At 38.1% G+C, this 21,293-nt stretch overlaps 2 protein-coding genes across 7 annotated transcripts; one reads left to right on the top strand and one right to left on the bottom strand.

Annotated features, from left to right (window-relative positions):
• Nucleotides 1-868: 868 nt before the first annotated feature.
• Nucleotides 869-15,344, bottom strand: MEI1 (transcription coactivator). 6 transcript variants are annotated; one of them, XR_015234183.1, is made up of 19 exons: nucleotides 15,047-15,273; nucleotides 14,239-14,423; nucleotides 14,116-14,158; nucleotides 11,695-11,819; nucleotides 11,090-11,197; nucleotides 10,180-10,324; nucleotides 9,974-10,065; nucleotides 9,734-9,827; nucleotides 9,139-9,571; nucleotides 5,041-5,183; nucleotides 4,696-4,940; nucleotides 4,313-4,480; nucleotides 2,739-3,029; nucleotides 2,405-2,647; nucleotides 2,258-2,331; nucleotides 2,129-2,173; nucleotides 1,954-2,039; nucleotides 1,446-1,536; nucleotides 869-1,138 (listed from the first exon to the last, which is right to left on the bottom strand). XR_015234183.1 is itself a non-coding variant. In XM_086659350.1 (18 exons), exons 2-18 carry the CDS (start codon nucleotides 14,413-14,415, stop codon nucleotides 1,043-1,045), a joined length of 2,772 nt encoding a protein of 923 aa, XP_086515476.1. In that variant the 5' UTR covers nucleotides 14,416-14,423; nucleotides 15,032-15,344; the 3' UTR covers nucleotides 869-1,042. The 6 variants fall into 6 exon arrangements, 4 of the variants coding, with proteins under 4 accessions (XP_086515476.1, XP_086515475.1, XP_086515477.1 ...); XR_015234184.1 differs by having other exon boundaries at nucleotides 15,032-15,262; XM_086659350.1 differs by having other exon boundaries at nucleotides 2,258-2,647; nucleotides 15,032-15,344.
• A 1,962-nt stretch (nucleotides 15,345-17,306) lies between these two features.
• On the top strand, nucleotides 17,307-18,470 carry LOC147557744 (uncharacterized). Its single transcript, XM_086658928.1, has 2 exons — nucleotides 17,307-17,741; nucleotides 17,907-18,470. Exons 1-2 carry the CDS (start codon nucleotides 17,307-17,309, stop codon nucleotides 18,468-18,470), a joined length of 999 nt encoding a protein of 332 aa, XP_086515054.1.
• Nucleotides 18,471-21,293: the final 2,823 nt, after the last annotated feature.

A 21,293-nucleotide genomic window follows, 5' to 3' on the forward strand; every position in this document is an offset into this window, starting at 1 on the left:
AGTTTTAGGGTGGGAATCGATCCAGATGGGCGGGAAACGGACCAGTCCGGACGAAATGGGCACAAGTCCTAAGTGTCCACTCGGACATCCAGACAAAACCAGCGGACAATTTACATTTTTCTTCGACAAAGTGTCCGTCCGTGACCGTTTTGATAGTAAGGCAAGCCGGGTATCGGTCGGTCGGGCGCGATCTCTAATGAACAAATTACCGAAATTTCTTATGGATTACGGTCGATTTTAGTCTTCTTCTCATGGATTACGATTGGTGTATTGTAGAATCTAGGGTCACTTATAAGATTTTGGAGGAGAGAGAAAAGTAAAGAGGCAAAGACAAGATTAAGAAAAGTGATTTCTAACGTTGTATATTTTTACTCTTGAAATCTAACGATTTTAGCTAACCCTACAGATCTAAAGGCTTAAAATCTACCATATATGCCTAAAATCAAATAATATAAGCTTAAAATCAATCATATAAGACATGTATAATGGGCGGAATAAACGAACGGATCAGACATACTATATAACCGGGTGGACTCGATCAAATCACCTGGTAAGGACCTATGCCTGCGTCCGTCCGCTTAAGCTCTTTCAATCGGGCAGGTACGGACTCGGACAGTCGTGGGCGGGTTCCGGGCCAAAATCCCACCCCTAAATTTCTAACAAAAGGGGGAGGTGACCCTCATCTACCAAAATTACACTTTCTACAGAGCTCTCTACAGTCTTTATACCAGCTGGTATGGGAAAAAGTAACGGTACCAGTAAGAAACCACAAGGATGAATTTTGTTAAAATTCACTCTGAGTAACTCTGACACAAAATCAGTCAGATAATTGGCTGGTCATTCTTATAGACTGAATAAGTAGTCGCTGTGAAAAACTACTATCCTCTAACTAGATTGAATGAAGGAATGAAGTAGTAGATGTAAAATACTACGCTCTTCAATATTCCCCCAATGTTTCCTGCTTTACATGTGAAAATGTCAAATTCAGACAACAAAAACTGACTGCTGGATGGCTGGCTGGATGGCTTTGAAGAATCTATAACTACCCTTCTTCCCTACCACCGGCTGTTGAACTCTGTGTCCGAACTCTGTCAATTATCATCTGTATGCCAGATAAATCTTCTTCATAACCTACAACCTGCAAAAATTCAACCTACTTCATTTATGTCCCCACAGATTTCATCTTCACTAGGTAGCTTTTGTTTATTTCTAAGTAACATCTGAAATCTAACTCGAGGTCTGAATTGAATCTTGCCAGATTTCAGACAGTTTTACTTGTCCGACTCGCCTAAATCGTTGATTTGGCTTGATTTCCGGTCCATCTTATTCGGATGAGTTATATTCAGAAAAGTTAGATTCAGACAATTAGAAGAAGAAAAACAAACAGCATCCAACGCACACCACAAAAAATAACAAATTATGAGAAATGAAAAAAAAAATCATACCTGAGACTCTGTTTGTGTTTCACTGAAACCATCATAAGGGCCTCTCTTTGGGACTCCACACGGATCACATTCGTCGTCCACTTTCTCCTTCCTGAACAAAATTCAATCTTAATAAAATCTGATTCCAACAAATAAATTTCGTTCTGAAAGAACTAATTGAATTATGACATCCTTGCAACAAAAAAGTTATGACATCTCATTGAGCATATCTCAAATGAGTGAGTGCTTCTTCTTAATGTATGATTGTGATATATAAAAAAGTAAGTTGTTTTGTCACTTGCAAGAAAGCTTGGGAAGTTCAAGTTTACATATTCATGTTAATATAAGTTCTTGGTTTCCATTTTCCTTTATTTTAGTTGTTAACTATGTAACCAAGTCTTCTGCATTTGAAAATTTGCAATTTATTCATTCTTGACCATATTCTTTAATTGTTATGCTAGAAACTCCGAGAAATAGACTTCTAACAGTATACACAGAGAGTCAGAGATGTTCTAGCAATCTAGCCTACCTGCTTAACCAGTTGGTAGAAATTCGCATTGTAGAGTGAGGATCTCCAGGATTTTGACCAAGGATAGAATGATCAGGTGAAAAGATCTGGACAATAGTTGAAGGAATTCAACAATCCATTTGTACGTAAAGAAAATATATATAATACAGGAACAATGAAGCAAATTGAAGGATACGCTTTGACCGGAGCCAGTCCTCCCCGATGACGTTTTGTCTTGAATCTTGGGCATCAAATAAGAAAAATAATTAGTGACATATGCAGAGCTGCAGAAAGAGGATAAAAGCTGACTACTACTTACTCTAACCTTATTGGATTGTTCTAACAAGTCCTCAATAGCTGCAGCTACATCTGGTACTTCATCATTCTTTCTAATCGAATCTGTCGGGAAGGACACATTCACACCTGGATACACTAACTCCACGTCCTTGTCGTCGTTATCTGAAAGTCTTACCTTTTTGGAGGTAACAGTACAAGACCCTGCTGCCTCACCATTCACGTTCTTATTTCTACTACCAAAAATTAGTGATGGTTTTTTCATCGTGACTTGTGATTGGCTTGGTAACTGAGATGAAACATCTCCTCGTAGTAGCGTCTTAGAAGCTTGTGTATACTGTGTAGTAGTGCATAATCCAGCTTCTTGATCTTGAGAAGTAACTTCTTTTGGTTGAAATGGATGGATTGAAGCAATAGCGTCCTATATAATATGATGTACGATTACTGCTTTTCTGGAGTACTTATCATAAGAATAAAACAGAGAGAGAGAGAGAGAGAGAGAGAGATGTTACCTGCCGGATGCATTCAGTAACCCACTCAGAAGTAACTGATGGAACCCCCCATTTACGAGCCGCCTCATACTTCGGGCCACTAGTGAACTTACATAGTAAATGTGTTACTTTTTTACTCAGTTTTTCAGTAAACTTAGCTCCTAGGACAAAGCAGAGATTTCTTAGCAATAGCCTTTCTTTCTCTTCATACTGGGAAACACAGAACCGGAAAGACTCAAACCCAGGTAAAGGGATCCGACAAGGAAGTGGTGAGTAGATAATGTGACTGTTAACATCTGGCATGCACCCGTCCTTCAACAATAAACCCATACAAGTCAAGATTCGTTCTTACAATGTGATATTGTTTTCAAGGATCACTTCAACAAAATAGCAAGAAATAATAGTATAGCATGATAAGCACCCATAATCTAAAGACGATGTTTAGGAGGATAAAAGGATCTACCAGCCTATAAGGTCCACTAAAGGCACTCAATTACACATCGGATTAGCTTATTAATTCTATGATGAAAGGGATAACATAATCTTCTCATGACAAAAAGACAAATGCATGACACTAAACAAGAGAACAATAAACAAAGATTCAAAGATGAGACCAGAGCTGTGATTGAGGTTATGAGTTTGAAGGTTATGAGTATTAGCTACAAAATTACAAAAGTTAACCTGCAATTTCAGTATAATTTGGACAATGAAAATGGATGGAATTCGGCAGAAGTGCTAAAAACAGACATTGGAGAAGTTTGCCCTAAACAAGAAGCTACCGGATTTTTTACATTCAGATACTACTGTTCGTTGGGGGTCCAAAAAGTTTGTGGCGTCCCATATTTGACTGAGAGTCTGAGACTACCACCTATAGACTTGGGAGGCTAACTTGGACATTAAGAGAGTTCGATAAAGGTTGAAAAATAGTAACTCTATCGGCGTAGTTGGGGTAAAGGTATAGGAGAGGTCGTAAAAAAGACCAGAAATGATGATGCAAGCCCATTCCATCTTTTTTTAGACTTAAATTCCCCTGTTTGTTAGACAGACAGAGTGCTAAAACACGTAAGAGGAAGTGGCTAGTGTCTGCCTATATAAGCTCATATTCATACTCTTAAGGTATCACAGACTGTAAGAGTCAAGTGGGCCTTAAACTTTCATTCTCTGGCAGGATACTTGGCTTTGGACACCCATCACGAACTCTACGTTAACATCACATTAATGTAATAAAGAACAATTTATAGACCAGTAAGAAATCAGCAGGACCTAATAACCAAGACCATATAAAATGAGTTCACCGTCTCAGTCCAAATAACTAAGACCGTATAACATAAGCCCACCGTCGCAGTTCCACTAACTAAGACCATAAAATATATGGCCACCGTTCCAATTTTTTGGATTTTTCATGTTGATGTGTCGAACGCCTGGTACCAATGCAGAGAACCAATACCGAGCTTGTTCCATGTTATATGTGCACACTAATCGGAAAACTCAGTTTTCGGACCCACACAATGTTCACTGAAGTAACCAGATGTATGCACCACTTGGAAAATGAAACCAGGTAGCAAACGTTGAAGATAAATAAGAGGCATCAATACCTCTAAGCAGGACCTAATCCAGTGGCTAGAAACAACAGTAGTATGTGAAACATCTCTATGCCTGGGCATCAATCCATGACATTCAACAACGAAATCAACATTCTGCTTAGTTTGATCACCCGCTATCGTTCCCCCACCTTGATTAATCCATTCAACAATTTCAGCTCTCTGCAGATTTAAAATTTTAGCTATGTCACGTGACAAAAGTAAAATCTAGAAAAAGAGAGAAGAATTATATGCCACGTTTCTTAAGAGAAAAAAATTATCTTCCAATTCCTAACATAAACCAACCACTCAATGTGGTGATAACTTCTTACGAACTCCAACCACCTACACTTTTATTAGTATCTACTATCAAGTAAGAGAGTAAGCAAGAAGCTAACCCGGTTGGGAGGAAAAGAACTTGAAAAGCGAAATACAAGTCCCATGAAAACATTTGACGAACTCTTATGAGTAGAGTTACTCTGCGTCTTTCTTGCCGCCAGCTTTATCTCTTCTTTTTCCTGTGACATTCCAGTCTGGAAGGACTTGCTTGGCATGTCCTGCTTAATTGGCATGCTTGAAAGAGCAACAGAACTTTTTCCTTCAATCGTGCAAATTGTTGATGCTTTATGTGAGAGTGCAGAATCTAAAGAATGAGAGCAGACAGATATAAATCACATAACCTTCTTTCCATCATAAAAGTGAAAGTGAGCAACACTGATAGCATACATCAACAGTTATATTACCTCTTGGAAGTAAGGTATCAGAAACAATATGTCGTTGCGATACAGGAATTTCTTTCTTTTCTCTATCACAATCCTCAAGCCATACAGTTCCGACAACATAAGTGACGCCCGACAATGCATGACGCCGTACTTCTTTTATTTCACTGGACGAGTGAAATGAATTAGCAACAAGAAGCTGCGACCTCCATGTTCGACAAAATTATTATAACTTATTTGTCATATAGTAGTATGCCACTATTTTATACCTATTTCAAGCAGAGATCGTCATATCACTTAAGTAACCTAACTTTAAAGTCTGAAAGCAAAAAAAAATATGAACTTTAAACTGAAGTCAAATTTTAACTTAATTGAAGTCAGGAATTTTTGTGTTACCTAACTATCTTGTTTAACTTTTTTACTTAAATAAGTCAAAAAGTTACTTATTTTTGTGTTGCCAGACGCGACCTTAGTAACTGGATAGTCCCATCTCTCAACAGTCTTGTAATTCAGCAATAAGATTTTCTCCTCAACCCTTCAAATTTAAATATTTAAAACAACTAAGAAATTGAGATCTCCAATTGCGTTCTTTTTCTCAACAAAAGTATATAGTCTACGGTCGATGTTTTGGGGAAACAAAAAAAGTTTCCAAGGAATTTTATGTGGTGGGAAAATTAAAAAATCCTTCCAAACACCTTTTTTCTCATCTTCATCACTTTTTTCTCATCTTCATCACTTTTTTTTTCTTTCTCTCTCTCTCTCTCTCTCTCTCTCTCTCTCTCTCTTTCTTCTATCTCTCTCTTTCTCCTCTCCATCTCTCTTTGAACTTTCTCTCTCATTGATATCTCTTTCTTTCGAATTACTGTCTCTCAGATCTCTTGTCCTCTCTCTCAGACCTCTCGTTCCCTCTCAGATCTCTTGTTCTCTCTCGAATCTTTCTCTCCGATCTCTCTTTCTCGCTCTTGAATCTCTCTTTACCTCTCAACTATAACCCTAAAGTTTCAGTCGACCGAAACCCTGATTGAAACTCTAGGGTTCCAGTCGAGATACAAGGAGAGAGATTCAAGGGAAATCAGAGAGGGAGTGATAGAGACGATGAGTTCAAAGTACTTGACCAAGACCTGTATGAGAAATTGTATGCATTTAACTCGTCCGGGTCGATTTTTGTCAAGCCCGGGAGAATTGATAAACGACAACAACTTTTTAAGGTATGGAAGACGTCAAAAGAAGGACTGAAGACCCAAATTCTGATTTGGCATGTCTTACATGAATGGCCCACTTAGAACCTTGAATAAAGTGGGCACGATCCACATGTCTTTGTGGAAATTCTACTAGCTTCTAAGTATTAATTAGGATGGTTAAGTGTTTTTAATGTCTTATAGTGTCTCTTTAATGTCTTAAATGTCCTTTATAATGTCTTTTAGTGTCCTAGTAGTTTAGTAGTTCAATAGTCTACAAGTAAAGATGGCAAAGGTGGGTTTTATGCCTATACAAGGCATGTAATTCTGTTGTTTGAGGACAGACAGATTTTCCAGCAGCTTTTCAAGCAATATGTATTTGTGTGATGCAAATATCCTAAAGGTGTGATGCCTAAGGGCTCTAGGAGTGATTCCTAGCTTTTACTAGTGTGACGCTGGTGTCTATCTATAATATAATCAAGTTATTTTCTTCTTCAATTCCATTTTCCCATTTCTGTCCTACATCAGGGAGAAAGAGAAAGATCTGAGAAGGAGAGATTTGAGAGAAAGAGATCAGAGGGAGAAAGAGAACGATCTGAGAAGGAGAAGTTCAAGAGGGAGAGGGAGAGAGATTAATCTGAGAGAGAAAACAAAGAAAGAGATCTGAGAGAGATAGGAAAAAATAATGGTTATGGAGGTCGGAAGTGGTGGCTGGAGGTGGTGGCCGAAACTAGTGGTCATTAGTGTGAGGAGGTGGAGGAAGAACTGGAAAAAAAAACTTTAACGGTGAGTGGTGTTTGGAGATATTTTCCCCAAAACATCGAACTTAATCTACACTGTGAATGAGATATTTTCTTATTCAAATGTCATTGTAGATACACGCGAAGAACATAAATTGGTTGGAACACAAACCTTGTTCTTATATTTGTAAAATGTAAAGTACAGTGTCCAGCTCGAAGTACGACACGGGAAAAGAGAACAAGGGACAAATCCTATCTCATTAGGCCGACCCAGTTTTCAGCCTCCTTTTTTTTGTGTTTCATTCCTGTTATTTTCCCATTCTTTTTAATATTAATTCAAAGTTTCAAAAAAAAAATTCATTATTAGACATTGATTCAGATAATGAGTGGATAACTAAGAAAGAGACTCATGTGTTTCATGAAGACCAGTTTGGCTAAATATTGGAGACTGTTTTGTTGAGCAAAAAGGTGAAACTCTTCGAAAACGTTGAGGCAAGTTAAAAAAAAATTAATATGAAACTTTGTTTTAATCAAGGAATGAAAAGTCGACATATTTCGGTCGAAATGGCCGAAATATGTCGGTTTTCTGAATTAGGTGCACAGAAACACACTTACATGAATTTCTTGTAAGATTTCGGTCGAAACATCAAGAAATTTCGACATTTTCCATAAACTTCTCAACATGAAGAAATAACATACCTTAAGCTTAACTTTATGCAGTTTTTCTTCTCAATTTGGAGTCGAGTTTTTCAAACTTTCTTCTGATTTCTTTAAAATTTCTTCTCCAATTCATTACTATCATCTTTCCCATTAAAACCCCCAACAAAATCATGAAACTTAAAGTGATTTTGGTTTGATTCCAAAATCTAGAGAGAGAAAATAAAAAACCCTAAAGTCTGTCGGCTGGAAACATCAGAAAAGAAGAAGACGATTTTTTGTATAAGGGTTTTGTAGGGTTAATGGGGATTTATCAAGGCGCCCCCCTTTAGGGTAAAGGGCACCTCCTTAACTCACAAGGGAGGAACTTTTAACACTTACAGGGTGCGCCCTTAACCCTCATTTGGGATGTCTCCCTTAATTTCTAATATTTACCCCCTACCATAATAGCTTCAAGTTATCTTTTTTAAGTTAGCCCCCCAGTGTTACTGTTTTATTATAGATTAACCCTCAAGTTAACGAATTTTATCACAAACCCGGCAACGTTTTTGCAAGTTTACCCCTTACTTCATGTTAGAGTCAAGACTACATGTTTTTTATGCTTAGTTAGTTATGGTTGAAAGTCTTGTTATGCACAACTACATCACATTTATATAATTTCCGTAGATTTGTTAAATTTCCACACTGACCGAAACGTTTCCACGAAACGTTTCCACTTTTGGGCCGACCGAAATTTCCACCGAAACCGAAGTTTCATTCCTTGGTTTTAATCGACAAAAAGCTTATGGTATACAAAATATTTTTGTAGTAGGGCCAAGAAATTTAACAAGAGTCTATCGAAGAAAAAGGCAAAAAGAGTAGCTTATTGATAGGGATGAATGTTCAAACTCGGACTATGATGCACATAATGAAGAACTAGACTTGGATGTTCCTGATCTTAATAATGACAAAGATGAATGACAGATTGACAGGAAATGCTTAACATTTTGTTTCTTTTAATGAATTTTATATACAATTAAATTTTTAGACTAGATATCATATTATCGATTCTCCAGGAAGAAGTTTATGTTTACTTTTAGTATATTTTGAGTCTCAACTATTATATTATAAATTTATAATAACTGAACATTTATATAATACATATATAACTATACTGATGCACATATAGTAAAAAAAATATATATATATACACATATTACATATATATATATATATATATATATATATATATATATATATGTAAAAAGAATTAAATCTTAAGATTTTTTATTTGAATCTACGATACGGTTCATAAAATTGAAAATGGTCAGACCTACGATTTACGATTTGAATTTGAAGCGGCCATAAAAAGGGAGATCGAGAGAGGCTGCATGGAATTTAACTTATAGTATTAGGATCAAGGGCTAACAAACAAATAACCACATTTATGACAAACTAGCAATGATATCAACGCAGGTCGACATCTTCGAGTTCAAAGCTTGATGAGCAAAAAAACTACGCGATAATTTAAAAAATTTAACCATTAAGCTTTCGGGAGAAAGACTCACTTTTCAGAAGGTGCTCCGACAACAATGTGTGTGAGCTTTTCATTGAATGACATATACCGAGAACCACCTCCTTTTCGCACCATACTAACTAATTTACGCATTTCAGCAGCAGGAAACCCAACAAGTATAATTCTGCAATCTGACAAGTACAAACCATCATCTTCAGTTTCGGAGTCCTCAGCAACACGTTTATCGGACTCCATATCTCCAGGCTTCAAATTAGGTGGTTCAGCCCCCTCATCATCTTTAGTCAAGATGGACTCAGATATAGTGGAAGACATGTTCTGTGACAGATTTGTTTCTAAGTCTGAGTAGAAGGAGGCTCGCGTGCCACTCTTATCTTGTGAATCTTTTTCCTTCAGACCATCCTTTAAAATGCCACTTGAACATGCATAAGCCGCCAGAACAGGATATGACTCTTCGTCTAAACAAACTATTAGCCAAAAGATTTCTGTTAGTCAAATAATTAAATGTCAAATCTAGGAGTTCCTCGCGTATGAAAAAGCAACCAAATAACTAATAATTCAAAAAGCTTTTACAAAATCCATGTAAACCAATAATGAACTTAAAGCACATTGAGGGATCCGTTTATCACCTTTTCTGATAATTGATTGATCCAACCATCTTTTAGTCACAATACTGATGTGACCCCATTTCCGAGCAACTTTGTATTTATCGCCCTCAGGAGCGTATGCGATGTTAAGGATGCAATAACTTGTAAATCATCAGATCACCAAGAACACGTACGAAAATCATCTCCCAAACAAGTTGCTCTGTGTACTATGATTCAGAGAAAAGAGAATGAAAAAAAATAAAGAAATAAAAAAAAGGATATGTCTGAAATCAGATGTGTGCACTTCTTTGTCAGATCAGCAGAATATTGGCCACCATACTGCACAATAACCTTTTGCATCTCCTTCCGCAAATCTGAGTCATATTAACCCTTCAGACCCCTTTAGGAAACAGTTCAATTAAAGCAGCAACCGGAATGGCTAATATCTTTGAATACATATAGAAATTATTTGACTTAATATAATCAACCTGCTGGAATTCTTGTAGCGCAAATGGTTAGTCCAGAAAGAGGAAGAACCCTGTATGGCTCCTGGGGAACAAGCCTATGCTCACTCCAACACTGATATAACCAGCTAATGGTGACAATTGGTTTCTTTAGAGTGTTCAAAGCCCACTGTCACAAAAGAGTAAGTGGGTTAATTATGCATGTCATGAAACTGACCAATGCTTGACAACAAGGATTCTAACAGAATGAAGTATATAAAAGCTAAACAATAAATAAAGAGCAACAGCTTCTGACAACAAAGATTCTGCACAATGAAGAGAACAAGAATATGAAAACCAAACTGATAATTAAAAGTAGAGTACTAATTCAGTACACAGTATTTTAGACCAAAATTTGAAGAAAAACAGTATAAAAAAGTTGGATATCAGAAAGACCAAGTTAGTTTCCATTTTAATTAAACCTATCGGGAAATAACAAGACAGAAGATTAAATACTACTAAGTAGTCAGAAACTAAATCGATACAGGGAGGAAGACGAATAATAATCACAATCTAAAATAGATCTAGAGAGAGAAAAACACTCTTACCTTCCAATTTCATTCTTGAAATTTTAAACCAAGCAAACAAAACTAGGTCTTATCATCATCTTCTTCCTCGTCTTTAGTAGCGCAATGTTTCTAATGAAATCTACTACAAAACATATAACTTTAACTCCTTTTATTGAGAGCAGCACATCAACAATTAATTTATGTTAATCTTTTATAAATCAGCACAGAGTTTTTAAGCATATAAATGATAACACTGTAGTTACAGTTCTGATTGCAACACCTTCTTAGCCTCTAGGTAATTTTCTCTCATGAGAAGAGATGTAGCATGATGAAGCGGAAAAACTAAAATTACTCGTACACCCCACAAGCTTCAAATAATTGTGCACCTTGTACTTTGGAGACAAAACATTCTTCGCAACGACAAAGTTGAGATCCATCGATGCCCTAGTTTGAAACACTCCTCCCATTGCAGTGACTAGCTTTTCAATCTTTACCTACAAAATGTTGGGCATAGACTGAATCAACTGTATAAAGAGGTATCAATAAACTCCCACCATATGATATGTTTTGTCCTGTGTGCTCTGCTTAACAACCACGACTTTAATAAAATCACTGGAATATTACAGATAAAATTAGTATTTCCAGTAGAACAGTTTCAAAAAATTAACCTACAAACATTGATCAAGAAGCAGCAGAAGTAATTAATTTAAAGGAAAACAAATGAAAAACTTATTGACTGTAAAAAAAATATTCATTTAACCATCTACTAGGTGAAACAAATAAATTTAATGTAAATCAAATAATCTGTAAGAAGGGAGGAAGTTGAGCACGATCCTTTTCTACATTGGACTTTTATACATTTTAAATAAATCTATGAACACGATAGATTGGTGTACACATTTGGAATGATGGAATCTTTCACTTAATCAAAAGGTAAATTCAGAGTGTCACGAGTTCTCCATCTACATAAAGAAATCACAGTCGTTAATACCTTTTCATCCTTCTCGAAACCTGATGCAAGTACTTTAACCCCATCCATTGCAAGGCAACAAGTGAAACCTCGTTGTTTAGGAAATTCTCGATTTTCTTTTGCACACAATAGAACACATTGAGGACCTGCAGATCATTTATTAAGAAAATGAAATGATTCATTTACAAAATATATCAATATTAGCATATTGAACTATTTCCATGAAGAGTTTACAGAGACGCAACGTCTTTTCTAATGTTAACAATACCCATCCATTGTATTGTGTATTGCACAACACTACAATGATTATTTTACTCACTATATCAATAGTTGTTTCTTGTGTAAGGGTTATTGCAGTTCTACGGTTGTTCCAACACAGTTGACATTGCCTTCGTACAGTAAATATTAGAATTACCCCACCATTATGACTAAAGACAATGGATCCCCCACTAGTCCTTTTCAAAGTTCCAGAGGCCTGAGGCAGGGGGACCCGATCTCTCCCTTGTTGTTCTTATTGGTTGCTGAAGCTTTAAGCCATTGTCTTCGTGAGGCAGAGAGGAGGGAATGGATTCGGGGATTCAAGGTGGAAGAGAATGGGACAGCGGTTAATCACCTTCAATTCGCGGACGATACTCTCTTTTTCATGGGTGACTCTACGAGCCAGGTCGTGAAATTAAAGGACATATTGATCTGGTTTGAAATCGCCTCGGGGTTGAAGGTGAATTATTCTAAGTCAGTAATCATGCCGGCCATTCCTAATGTTCCTATGTCGGCTCAAGTAGGCGTTTTTGGATGTGTGGTAGGGTCCCTTCCCGCTAATTATCTGGGACTGCCTTTAGGTCAGGCTTACAAATGCAAAGGAATATGGGACCCAGTGATAGAAAGAATTAATCGAAGGCTCTCATCATGGAAGGCTAAATTACTTTCGAAAGGCGGTAAGCTCACCCTCATCAAGTCAGTCCTCTCAGCTATGCCCTTATATTATCTATCTTTGTTCAGTATGCCTATCTCTGTGTTGAAAGTGATTGATAGAAAAATGTGCGAATTCCTTTGGCATGATAAGGAGAACACGAAGAGGATTCATTGGGTAGCCTGGGAAACCATTTGCAAGGAATTAGAGAATGGAGGTTTGGGCATCAAAAATTTAAAGGTCATGAATGATGCGCTGCTTTCAAAATGGTTGTGGAGGTTTGCACAGGAGAAAACATCCCTCTGGAGGGCCATTATAGATGAAAAGTATGGCAGCTCCAATGGCGGGTGGAGTCAGGGTAACATTAAGGCTTCTTTTGGCTGCGGTGTTTGGAAAGGCATAGCCGCTCGCGAGAAGGAGTTCAAGAAGATTACCAAGTGGCAGCTGGGCGATGGAAATTCTATTAGATTCTGGGAGGATGCCTGGTGCCTCAATATTTCTCTTAAGGAGAGATACCCATCTATATATTCTATTTCGGTCTCGAAAGGGCAATCAGTCGAAAGCCATTTTAACCGGGCTTTGAGTTCGTGGGAGATTGGGACTAGAAGGAGGCTAAATGATTGGGAAATTTCAGTTTATGCCGATCTTCTGAGGGTTATTGATCAGTTTGTTCCAAGAGTTGGCAAGGAGGATAATAGGGTGTGGGTTAGTGAGGAAGATGAAGTATTCTCAGTCAAGAATTGTTATCTTAGGCTTAGATCTAATCCACCTCCTCAGACGCTCGAGTTCAACTATCGCCTGTTATGGTCGAGTTCTATACCCCCTAGGGTGAGTTTTATGGTTTGGGCGGCTGTTCTGAATAAACTCCCAACGGTGGACAATCTAAAGAAGCGAGGTTGGATATTACCCAACAGATGTGGTCGGTGCAGAGAGAGCGAGGAAACTGTTTCTCACCTGTTGATTCATTGTCCGGAGGCAGTGAAGTTGTGGAACTTCTTTATTGGGTCTATAGGGATCTTATGGGCCTTGCCAGCTTCGGCAGATCAGTTATTAGGCCAATGGAGGAAGATGCCAGTCAAGAAATTAAAAAGAGGTCTATGGGACTTGGTTCCTTTTGCTATCTGGTGGTGTATTTGGAAGGCGAGGAATGAGGGTACTTTTAGGAATTCTATCTCGGCTTTTAAGGTAGCGGAGGAAGATGTGGTGGGAGTCCTTTTTCATTGGAGTAGGTCTCTACCGTGGGCTAGGGGTTACTCATTTTTTGACTTTTTGTCGAACTGGGGGGGCATAATGAGTGACATGTAATTAGTATATCCTCCCTTTTTTTCGTTTTTGTACAGTCTATTATTCTTTTTCCTCAATATTAATTCAAAGTTTTCAAAAAAAAATTATGACTAATGACAGTAACACAATCATTTTTGCTGAATAAAGATAATCAGAAGCTTGGAAACACTAACGGTAAAGTAGATCGCATAGAAGGCGCTCAATTGAATCTTCAAATGCAAAAGGTGAGATAATAAGAAATTACCTACCAAGCAAGTTGCAGCCCTTTTGCTTGAGATCCTCAAATTTTTCCTAACATTTGTAACTAGATTAGGAATAAGAAATGACAGTACTGAAAAAGAAAGGCAATTTCATCTAGCTAGAGAACTTACATGATCAGGGGAGGAGATGACATGGTAATCGTCAGTACCCGACCGAGAAGGATCACAACATAGAAAGACCTCCGCACCGTTCCTTTTCAAAGCATCATGAACAGCGTCATAGATTTCAGGCGGGATGAGGTTTCGAGACAAGAAAACATTTGCCCCCTTAAAAGACTTGGTTACCATTTTTCAGTCTGTAATAACAAATCGTAGTGAGTGACTGAGTGTGACTGTGAGAATGGAAATTGTTTGGACTACTTTTCTGAAACGGGACACTAATTGGTGTAGGAGTGATCTCAACAGTCTAATTCTACAAATATGGTATGTGGCTGAACAACCGATGTTCTTCTTCAAGAAACGACTTCTAGTCCATGAACGGCCCTGATATCTTCTTCATAGCTCATATTCGGGACTTCCATCACACAAAATAATACTTGCACTAGGGCAGAACCATAAATTCACATTCTGGGGATTGGAACTACTACAAGTAATGAACACTAAGCAGCTAAAGTAATCAAAAGAAGGTCAGACCAGAAGAGATAGCACAGTTTATTAACGTTTTTAGTAATTCGTCTTTCCCTAATTTCCTCATCATGCAATGAAGTAGGTTTTACAAATAATTATCAGGATTCAATTGGTACCCAAACTCAGAAGAAAACCTGAATAATCTAAATCCCCAAATATTTACAAAAACCAATTCATTTACTGCTACTATTGAGTCATAGAATAGTTCACTAATCAAGTGAAAATCATTTATTTAAGCAAAAACAGAAAATGATGAAGAATTTGAAATAGTATATACACGGGATTGCCGAACCTTTCTATCTCGATCCCTCCCTCTTCATCCAGCAAGCTCCTGCGAATCTAACGAGGCTTGTGAAACCCTATTTGGATCCTTAACTCTTCCACTTTCAGAAAACTCAACCCAAAACTCCCAAACCAGGAAAACCCCCCTCGGCTCCGACTCTATCTCACTTGGAAATCAAGTGGGAAGTCGATTTTCAAAAGGAAATTGACTTTCGGCTGTTTGGTTAGACCACTTTCAAGGTGAAAGTGCTTTTAAAGGCAATTGGCCAAACAGCTGTTAGCATCCAGAAATATTGTTGACTCAAGTCGATGGTTTTTGACCCGAGGTCTCTATAAGTACCGGTTTTTAATGTGAGTGACGTTCACCTTCGATTACTTCTTCCATCTTCTTTTTCCAACAAAAAAGGAATCCTAATCAATTCTTCTTCCAAAACAAAACCCTAGAAAAGAGTGCAACATTCTCCGGCGGCGGCAACGTCTCCTACACCTACCGGCGACTATTCTTTTATTCGAAACAATCAATCCGGGTGATTTGTTCATCATTAAAGTGTGTTATCTAATTTATAGCTTCTTTATATCATCTTTTGAAAAGAAATTAGGAAGTTAACCATTGAAGAAGAGAGTTCTGAAAATTTAACAACTACATCGATTCCAACTCTTTCACCTATTTCCGGGCAAGGAGAAGTTTCTCATGAGGTATACAACCATTCCCCGACCCTTTTTTATATGTTTCAATACGTGTTGTGTGAGTTTTTGAAAAAACAAAAGTGAAACTTCGGTGACGTGAACGGACTGAACCAGTCCGGTACTTTTTAGTCCTTAACGGATCAGACTATCCGTTTAGAAATGACATGTCACGGACTAGACAGTCCGTGCTCTTGTAGATTGGGACGGACAGACTGATCCGTCCTTATCTGATAAATCACGGACTCTTTCAGTCCGTTCCATCCTGAAGATATTTTTTTCTTTAAGTGATTTTTATGTTTTTTTCACCTTTTGACAGATTCCAGACCTTAATATTGTTCCTATTGAAGAGGAGTACCATGCCGAAGAAGAAAATTGACCTTCAAATGATGGGTGTCAATTTATTAGTATTGATGTTGGTCAGTATTTTGTGACTGAAGATGTTTTTCAAACTAAAGAGGAGTTAATCGGTTGGGCTAAAGAAATTGGGAGAAAACATAAGTTTGTAGTATTGACCTCCAGGTCAGGTAATAGAAGAGGTGGACAGAAACCCCGGTTAGAATTATGTTGCGAAAGAAGTGGAGTATTTCGTTCACATGAGAAGAAGGATTTAGTTCCAAAATCCCATCAACCACCTATAAAGAAAAGGAAATCGAGCACCAAAAAATGTCAATGTCCGTTCAAGCTCAAAAGAATACCGGGGGTTAATGACACGCGGAAAGTGTCAGTTGTGTCTGGAATTCATAACCACGAGTTAGCTGAAAGTCTTCTAGGTCACGCATATGTGAATAGGTTGAAATCCGATGAAAAAGCTGTTGTGAAACATCTATTAAAAATTGGTTCGAAGCCAGCTCAAATTCTTTCTCAAATTCATGAACAATTAAGTTGTTGGTGGAACACCATTACGTCTACCATTTTGGGCACATCCTGATTGTATTCGATTATTACAGAGTTTCCATACCGTGTTATTGTTCGATTGTACGTATAAAACCAACCGATTTAACAAGCCATTGCTTGAGATTGTCGGGGTAACTTCTACGTTGAAATCCTTCACTGCGGCATTTACATTTATGGATGGAGAGACAACTAATCAGTACACATGGGCCCTTAATCGTTTGCGGACGTTGTTTCCTCCCAACTCAATGCCAATAGTGTTTATTATCGATCGTGAACTTGCACTGATTAACGCCATTGGTGAAGTCTTTCCAAATGCTCAAAGGTTGCTATGTACTTTCCACATCGACAAGTGTGTGGTAGCCAAAGTCAAAGGTCATTTCAAACAAGAACAATTCAATGTGTTTATGACAATGTTTCGAGCAATCATGTATGCTGAGATTGAAAGTGGTTATAATGAGGCGGTGGAAACTTTTGTGAAGTTTTGGTCAAACACATATCATAAAGATGTTAGTTATGTTCAAGATACCTGGTTGGGATTGAAAGAGAGATTTGTGACTGCATGGAATAACGAGGTTATTCACATGGGAAATACTACAACAAATCGTGTGGAAGGTGCTCATTCCAAATTGAAGAGATATCTATGTAGCTCCGAATGTAACTATGTTACGTGATGGGAATTTATGCATATCATGACGGAAACCGAGACATGTGAAATTATAACATCTTTTGAGCACAGTCGTATTAAGCTGAAGGAAGGGCATCAAACCAAGTTTTTTAAAGAGCTACGTGGTTATGTCTCGCACGCGGCATTAGAACTTGTGGTAGATGAGATCGACCGTGCAAATGGGATTGATATTAACGTTCAAAATTGCGGATGTGTTCTAAGGTATGTCTATGGTCTCCCTTGTGCTCATGAAATGGTATCTTTGATGAATCAAGATAAGTTATGTCCAAAGGACATCATTCACCCTCAGTGGAGCAAGCTATCCATTAACCCGACTCCGCCGATTCATAATGATCGTGACGCATCACATGAGATGGAGCACCTTTATTTAATGTGGGATAAATCCAGTGATGCTGAGAGGACCGCAATACTTGAGAAGTTGAGGGAAATTTCTTTTCCGGTCATCACAAACTTGTGTGAGCCATTGCAACAAACAAAGACAAAAGGGGCTCCGAAACAAAGAAGAATGAGCAAAAAAGAAAAAGAAGCTGCAAAATCTACTAAGAGGAACCCATCTGCTTTCGAATATGCAAAGTGTGTTGATGAATGTGTTCCCTCCACTCAGACAGTACGTAAAGTTAACAAAGTAACCAAAGCAACCATACCCAATTTTATAAGATACAAAGGACAGATTCCGTCAGTTATGGATCCATTCTTGGATGACATTATAAATGTGCCAGGCGATGGTCATTGTGGGTTTCATGCCGTTGGTAAAGGACTTGGGTTTTCACTAGAAGATGGTTGGAAACAAGTTCGCGAAAATGTCATAAAAGAACTTGAGGTACGTAACACACTCTACAAAGAGATGTCTGGAACAAGAGAATACACTCAAACATTAAGTGCCGCGAACAACTTCAATTTTACATGTCCGAAAGATTGGTTCTACATTCACCCGTACACTAGTATAGTTGTGGCGAGTAGCTTCAATTGCATATTAGTTCATTTGTCTTACGGTTGTTCGACAACTTTCTTACCCTTACTTAGTGGTCCACCTTCTGAGGGTTATAAAATTGCATGCATTACATATAGTGGTGGTCACTTTATGAACGTTAAACTCAAAAAAGATTTTATACTCCCTCCCATTGCACCGCAATGGTCTAGGTATGCATCGCTAGAGGCAACGGGTTGACTTGAACTTGTTAGAGATAGAATCGAGGATGGAAAGAAATTTTATTCTCATGATAATTCGAATGAGCCAAGTAGTAGTGTGATAAATTTAAGTGATGATTAAGGTGTACTGAAATACCGAGTTACAAACTTTTTGATTTAATATTTGAATAAATTTAGATGATTAATTGTCTTCGTTATTTAACTTTTTTTCTTTGGGTTTATGATCGAAGAGAAACAGAAAAACGGGAATTTCATACAGGTCACGGATCCTTGAATCCGTGTTTGTTCACAAAGTTACGGATCCAGAGATCCGTCAATTTCTAACAGGAACCCCTGTTAGAAAGATAACAATGTCACGGATCCAGAGATCCATTACTTTCTAACAGGGGTTACTGTTTTCCAAAGATCCGTCACTTTGTTGCAGAGAATAGATCCATGGATCCGGGACCTGAGAAGGGAAGGCACGGATCCAGAGATCCGGGACCTGAGAAGGAAAGGCACGGATCCGATTGTTATACTGAGAAGGAAAGGCACGGATACCGAACCTAAGTACTGTTCTGGTCTATTGGATCTGTACAAAGCTGGGTTTTGTACAAACGGGTGAGATACTCTCTTGAACCAATTGTTATACTGAGCGCTTGCCTCCCACGGAGCCAAAGATGCCTCCTTCGGTCTATCACTCATGTGTTTAGTAGGTGATCTTCCCAACGCCCCCAATAAGAATCCACATTACTAAAGTTTTTAGAATCTCCATCCTTCGACACCTTTTTTGGTCGAATCGATTCTTTAGGGATGACTTGAACCAACCCAAGTTGCCTTAACACCCTATCAGGGTGATAGGGCTCAGCAATATCGTTAACCGCGATGCAACCAGTGTAAAAAGAGTATTCAGGAAGTGGTATTGCAACACCAGACAATAAGAGACGATATGGGTCCCAAATGACCTACATGATACAGACGTTTAACGAGTGATTCCTATAGCATACATCAGATATTATAGAACACAGGAAAAAATTAATAAATAAAATACATACATCTCTCTCGGTCAGACCATCCAATTGCTCACGAGTGCTTCCTAGAGCACATGCCTTGTTGCCTTTCAAAACGTGTTCCTCCCATCTATACATCCGGGGCACGTTAGATGTAGGATCATATTTTGGGTTGGGAACAGACACCCCAAGGTTGAAGTGTTCATCGATCCACGCCTACAAATGTAATGTTAAATACACATTTATTATTCGCTACTCTAACATAATAAAGAAATAATTGAGAGACAAAAATAAATATGAAATTACCTGAAATAAAGTAAGATAACCAGCCAATTGATTTCCTCCCCTCGAAGGAAAACCAATCTGCCGATAAAGATAGGCAAGCACCGCTGTTCCCCACGAGTAACTCGAAATATCATCTAAGTTCTTCAGATAACGTAGATAGACAATATGAACCTTAGTTGCACTCTTATCAGCAAAAAGAGTACAACCAAAAAGATGCAAAAAGTATGCCCGTGCAACAACATCTTTGACAAGGTCGGCGTCATCCTCTTTCGACCCACTGCATTGCTTCCTCAGCCACTTAAGCTCCACAGACTTAGATTTACCTAAGTGCAGTTTTACACCTTCGTAATCTAATTGTAAATAACGAGAGACTAGTAATGCATCTGGATCTTTTGTATCATCGTCATCGTCATCGTTCACATCTTCATCATCCGTCTTGGACAGAACAACGGATTTACCTTCAATTGGAAGACCACATATGCGATGCACATCCTCTAACGTGATCGTCATCTCCTCGAACGGCATGTGGAAAGTATTTGTGTCCTCGTACCACCGCTCTGTAAATGCCGAGAGTAGAACACGATCTAGCTTGATGTATGAATATTTGGCGATGTGGGCCAATCCCGTGTTCCGGACTCTCTCTCGAACACTTTGACACTCAGTTTCCAGGTCCCACCCATTCGTCTTCTTCAAAACAGTACCCACAACTACGGCAGACGCATGGTTGTGTAACTTCAGCACCGGCCTCTCCTGAAAATAAAAAAGATATTGTTTTAGATTGATGATTAACAAAATTTTATCATAACTACTAAAATTAGAAAACAATATTTGCTTACCGGTTTGTTCCAAATCGTATAAGCAACATGATTCTTGAAACAAGGTAGAAGCGCACGATCTATCCGACCTCCAGAGTACGGGTCTGAAAATGAAGATGACCCCCTACTTCTGTTTCTGCTGTCGAAATAGGAGGCTCTGTTTCGTTCTCATCTCCTTGCGTTCGTCGTTGCTTACGTGATGCCATAATAACTTTTGAATAATACGCGGATACGTGATGTACAAACAATAAATAATCAAAATATGTTTTCCTACTCTAAATTAATGAAGGAAAAATTAGACGTATCGCTACAAAAAAGGTCATTCAAATAATAACTTTTTATAGGCACGTATCGCTACAAAAAAGGTCATTCAAATAATGAAGGAAAAATGATGAGAAAAATAAAGAAAGAAAAATATGGAAGATTAAAAAAAAATAACCCCAGGTCCCGGATCAGGTAATCCGGGCCCTTTCAGTCTGAAACGGATTACCCAGTCCGTCACGGACTAGAAGCTGAGTCCGTTTCTTTGTACTAACCCACAGATTAGCTGATCCGTGACTAGGAAGACACGGACGGACTGGACCAGTCCGTCCGAGTCGTTCCAGCAACTTAGGTATAGATCTAGGGCAGTTTGTTTGGACATCAAACACTCACATAAATGGCTCTAAATATGTTCGAAATGATATAATACAAAAATCTAAACATGTTACAACACACTATTAACATCCCCAATCAATCAAACAACAAATTTAT

This window comes from Eschscholzia californica, unplaced genomic scaffold (genome assembly GCF_041429995.1).
Source record: "Eschscholzia californica isolate CP2 unplaced genomic scaffold, dmEscCali1.0.p SCAF_2, whole genome shotgun sequence".
Lineage (NCBI taxonomy): Eukaryota > Viridiplantae > Streptophyta > Magnoliopsida > Ranunculales > Papaveraceae > Eschscholzia > Eschscholzia californica.